The 6,962-nt window shown below is 41.3% G+C and overlaps 1 protein-coding gene across 1 annotated transcript; it reads left to right on the top strand.

Annotated features, from left to right (window-relative positions):
• Window positions 1-3,807: 3,807 nt before the first annotated feature.
• LOC127474506 (inositol 1,4,5-trisphosphate receptor-interacting protein-like 1) lies at window positions 3,808-5,934 on the top strand (the record flags this gene model as incomplete). Its single annotated transcript, XM_051795316.1, is given in 8 exon segments — window positions 3,808-3,918; window positions 4,165-4,414; window positions 4,465-4,936; window positions 4,979-5,169; window positions 5,172-5,320; window positions 5,365-5,540; window positions 5,542-5,726; window positions 5,729-5,934. Coding segments are annotated over 8 exon segments (1,740 nt in total), but the record flags the coding sequence as incomplete, so codon positions are not given.
• Between the last annotated feature and the right edge of the window lie 1,028 nt (window positions 5,935-6,962).

Raw genomic sequence — 6,962 nt, forward strand, 5'->3', positions numbered from 1 at the left:
TCTAATTAGGGAAGTGAGGGCTTGAGACAGATAGTTAAGCTAAATATTCATAGAAATCCAGTGCTAAATTCTACATCTTTCCACATGTCTCTGATTCATGTAAAGACAGTATTGTCATGCAAGTACGCAGTGCTGTTCAGTAGGGGCTTTGTTGGGGTGGGGAAAGCACTTGCTGCCAAGCACAGGGCTTTCCTAATCCTCCTTGAAAGAAGATCCCAAGGAGGAATTGCTAAGTATGCTTTCTGTTTCACTACTAAGATTCAAAATTAAAAGTTTTAAAAAAAAAAAAAGAGAGAAAGAAAGAAGAGGATGGATTTGCTGAAAAGGCGTGATACAAGCTGAGGGCCAAACACAAATCCTTAGTGATAAATGTCAGAGGGAAAACATGAAGTAGTAGTTCCAGTTGTATTCACTGAGGGTAAATAAGGGATGGAATTAAGCCTGGCTTCTCCAGTGATGGTGAGGGTATCTTAAGTGGATGTGACTTGTGTGAATGCTTGAGGGATGCCTCCCAGCACCAGCAGGTCATACCAGCCTTGGCAGACATGAAGACTGCTTTCCTTCAGGAGCTGCACCCACATGTTGTGCTGGTGGGTTGAGCTTTTGCAAAAGTCTGTATTCTCTGTATTGCTCTTCTCTGTGTTTTTCCTTTCTGGACTGGCGACTAGTTTTCAGAAATACCAAGGTTAAAACAAGAGCCAGAAGGAAATAATTTTTATGTGAATGGAATGTTGCTGGCCTCTTTTGGGTCAACTGGTTATATTCAACTTGACTTTGGTTTCTCTGAGTCAGGTCTTTCAATGTCTGACCTAAAGAGTATCAAATGAAAAAGATTTGTAAGGTGCAGAGAAGCAGCTGAAAAGTGTAGTGGAAAAGTTTGTCATAAATCATACAAGGTATATATTGCATAAATAATTGGTAAGTAAAAGAAGACAAGGTTGCTTGAAGGGTGAACATGCAATTACAGTGAAGTGATTGAAACCCAGTGGTCACTGATGAATGTATATGTGCAAACAACAATATCTTTTAATTGTGTAATGATGAACTCTTATTGATGTATTCCTATGATATTTATATAATCAGATTTTTAAAATTTATAAATAACTACTATATTAAAAATTACTACAATGTATGTACTTCTTTATCCATTTTTTTCAAGATAACATCTGCTACTGTACTTTCATTAGAGCTCAAATATAAATAAATGGTTTCTAGCATATTTATTAAATTTTTCATAACTACTTCTAAATAAGTTCTTTTACATTTTTGTTTGAGCTAACAGAATTGTATAAACACTGTTTAATGGCAGATGCAGAACAACAACGTTCAATGCTATAAAACCGTAAAGCTCTATTGTACAGCTATATACATAGGATGGACCAGTTAGGGAGTCATCTTATTTTTGGGGGAAAAAAAAAGAAAAAAACACTAGGTTGTAATCTATAAAATGTGACTATCCTCTTCACATGGATCTGACAAGCATGAACAAAGAAGAAAGCATGAACATGAAGAGAGAGGGATGGAAAGAATTAGTTTGAGAGGCATTTAATTTTCTCTGAGTTCCATTGAGATAAGGATGTGGATGGAGTACACTTCATAGAAGAGAGCATTTGAACAGCAGTGGTAGAGCCCTCCTCCATGTTGCATTTATTAGCATGAGAACCAGCTTTCTACTATCACAACTATGAGTTGTGCCTCTTTGAAAACTGTGGTAGCGTTGCAAAAGGTTTTGGTCAAATCCTGTGGCAGCACAGCTCTCAGCACAAATCTCATGAGCTGTTTGGATTCTGCAGTTATTGCAGACAAAGCACAGGGGAGGTTGCCAGCCCCACAGTCTGTCCCTCACACGTGGGATAAACACACAGGGGGGAACCTGCCATACACAGTTTCTGGTTTCCATCTCTCCAACCAGGAAAAAAAGATGATCTTCTTGCCTCAGAGAATACTGGACTGATTCAAGGAAGAGTGGAAGTATTTTTTCATGGAAAATATAGTCAAAGTGGGCCAGCAAGGACTAGTAAAAAGGCACTGTACAGTGAGATCTTCTCCCTCTCTTATCTGTCAGGAAGGCGGAGATACAAGGATGTTTCAGACACTACCTAGTTCTCAATTGCACAAATGTGTCTTGAGGGACTGAAGAGAGGGATGAACTCCCAGATGAAGGAGCTTATCTGGTTGCAAAAAAAAAAAAAACAATTTTGAAGAAATCGGGGGATGGAATAGCAAGGCTTATATGCTGTGCCTGCAGCTTTTGTGCTGTGCGCTGTCTGGACCTCCCCATATCACTGAGAGGACAATGTCCATCCTGTTTTGGAGAGGAACATTTAAACAGGTGTGTGTGTACCTGCTTTGGACTTTTTTAGAGTGACCAAAGAAGGTAAGCCAGTGACAGGTGTGACTGGGAGGCAAGTTCATGACTGTGTTGAAGTTGCCAACTAATATCCATACAGTTAAAAGATGGCTTTGACTTTGAGCTATTTTTAGGGTAATAACTAGCTCCTAGTTTTTATCTCATAGGTCCTTTCCTAATATCACTTCAAAGGAGATATTTATCATATAATTTCAGAAAAATGTAGAGTTCATTATGAATTCTATTCAGTTAATTAAACTATTTAAATAAATTTCCACTATGATGCCATTTCTTATTGTCATTTTCAGAATATTATAAAACAAAGTTCAAAAAAAATTTTTAAAAGTAAACAGAAATGCTATATCATAATTTATTTTAAGAGTTTTTCAAAACTTGGCTACCCTGGGATGATCTATTATGTGTAAATTGCATAATATTTTCTCTCTTTTGATAGAATTTGGAAGAAAAGTGTTGAAGTGGAAAGCTGTATTCAAGAATGAATGCACTCCCCCTCTTCCTTCCCTTAGCTTTTGTATCTAAGCTGATTCATATGGTATGGAATATCCCTTTGGTCAGTTTGAGTCAGCTGGCTTGGTTGTGTCCCCTCTCAGGATCTTAAGCACCTCCAGTCCCTTGATGCAGGGGGAATATTGAGAGACAGCACTGATGCTGTGCCAGTGCTGCTCAGCAGTAGCCAAAACACTGGGGTGTTATCAACACCCTTCTGGCTACCAATGCAAAGCATCGCTCTGTGAGGGCTGCTATGGGGAAATGGGCTCCATCTCAGCCAGACCTAATACACACTGCATATAATTTCATGAACCATGCTTTGACAAAGGAAGAACTGCATGATTTAAAGTGCTAAACGTGATTACTGTGATTACCGTGATTACCGTGCACAAGTTATTTGTGCCTCTGTTTCCCTAGTCAAATATAATTGCAGTTAAAAATGCAACTAAAATACTAAAATACACTTCCATAAACAGAAGGGAGAATTGTTTAGGTCATGCGCTAACGGGTTCTGTGTTTGGTGGTAAGCACCTACCTATTTTATTTTACAGTATTAGCATTTTTGCAGATTTAAAAGCCACTGAGTCAGACAATGATAGTCGTGTGGATTGATTATAACCCCAGGCTATGAAACAGATTAAGTAAATAATCTGTAGTGGTCTTAATTTTGATCTTGCAGAAATACCTCTTCCAAAGTGAGCTTTACAGATATGAAAGAGAATTGTGTCTCACAGAATGAGTTATGTTTGGACAGGGCATGGTGCTTCTGCTGGAGCTCTGAGACAGGCCTTGCATCCTGTCAGCTGCCTGGAGCCCTCTCCATCCTGCTGCAACATCCCTGCAGCTCCCATCCTTGCTCCTCTCCCCACACTATCTTCCTCCATCCCAACCCCATAGAAATCCTTCTGTGTGTCCTCCTGCAGGCCATGGCTTTCGCATAACTGCTTTTCGTGCTTGTGCAAAGTATCATCCAGGACCCACAGGCAATTGGGGATGGGCTGGATGAAGGCTCACACCAGCGTATGAAGCAGTGTGTGGACTACCTTAACCAGGAGATGGTTTGGCTGCTGCAGGAGCTGGAGGGGGAGCCTGGAGCGGAGTGGTGTGGCCTGGGGAGCCCTGTTCTTTGCTGCCTTTCAGCAGTGGCAATTCTGGGCTCTTGCTGGAGTCTTGCTTCTTCTCTTGGGGCTGTGGTTTAACCACAGGAAAAGGAGCCGTGAAGCAGACAGCAGTGGTGAGGAGAAGAGCTCCAGTAAGAACCTGGGAGAGGAGAAAGAATAGAAGAAGATAGTAATGTTGCAAAGGAAGAAGAAGAAAACAATGAAGCAAATGTGGAGGAAGATGACAATGACATTGAAAATGAAGAAGAACTCAGCATTGTTGATGCAAATGAAGGAGACGATGAAAATGAAGGAAAAGATGATATGAAGGTGGAGGAAGACAGTAGTGTTAGAAACGAAGAAGGCGGCAATGATGCAAATGAAGAAGAACAACATGGTGATGCGATTGTGAAGGCAGACAACAAGAATTCTGGCAAAAAAGAAGAAGAACATGGTAATGTTGCTGAAAATGAAGAGAACAATGCTGAGGCAAATGAAGAGAATGATGCAAAGGTGGGATGGATGGAAAGGAAGAAGGCACTGATACAAATGAAGAAGAAAATGGTGTGAATGTGAAGGAAGACAGCAATTATGTTGGAAATGAAGAAGAAAGCAATGATGCCAACAAAGAACACAGTGATGCAAATGGGAAGGGAGACAGCAATCATGATGAAAATGAAGAACATGGCAATGTTGCTGCAAGTGAAGAAGGCAATGATGAGGCAAATGAAGAAGAAAATGGTGATGCAAATGTGAAGGGAGGCTACAATGGTGTTGGAAATAAAGAAGAACATGGTACTGTAGATGCAAATGAAGAAGAAAACAATGGTGATGGAAATGCAGAAGAAAATGAAGATGCAAAGGTAGACCAAGACAATTATACTGGAAATGAAGGAGAAGGCAATGATGTAAATGAAGAAGAGGAAGACCATGATGTTGGAAATAACCTAGAACTACTTTTAGAGGAGTGTATACAGTGGCCTGTTCAGGACCTAGACAAAGGTTGAGCAATGACAAGTGACCTACAGGACAGCTTCATGAATGTCTTTGGAGACAGCATATCAAATAGTTTCTACCCAGTGCCACAACAAGCCATTGGGGTAGGCAGTGCCTTTGAAGGTTGCAGTCCCGGTGTAGGATATGGTCTACCTTGTACTTATATTCCTGAACCCCCTGTGGGGCACGCATTCCACCTGGAGCTGGACATGCAGAGCAGATGCTGCCAAGAGACTTCTGCATCCATGTGGAGCTGGTGTGCACCTGCATGAGGGAACACCTGGGCAAGAAGATGTCGTGCTTCCTCCACCACTCCGAAGAAAAGCTGATGAGGAACAGAAGCCCAGCCTCCTCCACACCCTCTAGGCTCCTGGAGAAAACTGCCCACTGGTTCTGTGACTGGTGAAGTTAGCCTGGATGCTTTTGCCTCAGTCATGCCATTGGTACTTAGCGTTTCAGCCCTTCAGCCGCTCCTGCAAATTCCAGCTGACCAAAAGCAAGAAAAGCCTCACAGCTGAGACGATGTTTAGGGTGCAGCAAGGCGACTCCGACATCTTTGTGAGCAGCCCACAGAGGCTGACTTCACCCCAACACAATGTGGCCTGAGAGCTACACTGCGGCAGAGGTGAAGGACTCCAGGCACATCGCCAGGCAGGTGACGCCTGAACGCTTGCACTTCAAATGCCTGCAGCTCTTCACCCGCACACTGATGGCCACAGGCTTTTCCAGCTATACCGGGAAGACTGTTGTAATGCATCTCCTGAACACCGTATCATGTGGTGTAGGAGGGATTTCCTGCAGTGTCTGGGGGATATCATGGACTACCTGCACTGCTCCCTGCAGTGGAAACACCTTCACCAGTTTGTCTTGGGCAATGAGAGGGTTCCTGCAGAGATCAGTTTGCCCCCAGATTTGCAAACGGTTGTACCACACAACCTCTTTCAGCACCTGGTTCTGGATCCAGCCACCTACAGATAGGTGATTCAAGCTTATGGTAATCTGCAATTTTGGCTCAGAATGTTGGTCTACAGCCATTGACAGAAGTCTTCACTTACAAAGCTGTGCTTGTGGGGCTCACACCTGCTGGCAGACACATGAACACTCTGTAGTTAGTGCATTTATCACTGGCAATGCTGAACCTGCTTTCCTGTTACTTTGGAACTAATAAGGTGCAACACGTGGTTTCCTTGAGCAGACACACATCTTGCTCTGTCACTTTTAGTTACTACAGTGCTATTGCAATGTTATCTAAGTATACAAGGAAGATATTAGGTCCACCTGCATATCTGCATGTGGGACTCTGAATCTGATAGAGGTTGCTTGTCACATCTCCAAGACAAAAAACTAGCCCCTTAGGAAATTAACGTACTCAATGAGTTCTACTTTTAATGGCTTTGGAAGGACTTATTTCCTGTCAATGTCAGAAAGTATAACTGATAATTCTAATTCAGTTTACCACAGGAAAATATGTAGTCTAGTTCAAGCTATTTGAATGGGAATTGGGTTTATTTTCACTGCTTTGAGAGATCTTTTGCTATTGTCAGTGCAAAACTGTTTTGCAAACCTACTTTAACCAATTGAGCTACCTTGCTCTACTTGCTTGCTTGCTTTTCAGTAATATAATATATATGTAGAAAACAGGAAAAAGAATACAAGGGAAAAGAATACAAAGAAAAAGAACAAAAAGAGAGAAGTCTCAAAGCTTTTTCAAATTTCCTGAAAACAGTAATTGTTTATATTTAAACCACATTTTCTTAGAGAATGGCCACCCAATGCATTAATGATTACTGTGGAAAACTTGTGTTTATTTTCAATTGATTGTGTATGCTTTATTTCCAAAGTTAATTTTACTTAAAACGCCCCACATATACAATATATAAGTCCAACCAATTGCCAACCATTGCAGTTCTATTTAATTATAATATTATTCAAGTGAACCTGTCACTCCTACGCTATATTATTGTAAGACATCACCAGTACAAGCCTCACAGACATGTCAGTTCCCA

The sequence above is a fragment of the Manacus candei genome, unplaced genomic scaffold (genome assembly GCF_025592945.1).
Source record: "Manacus candei isolate 608988 ecotype Guabito, Panama unplaced genomic scaffold, ASM2559294v1 h1tg000043l, whole genome shotgun sequence".
Taxonomy (NCBI): domain Eukaryota; kingdom Metazoa; phylum Chordata; class Aves; order Passeriformes; family Pipridae; genus Manacus; species Manacus candei.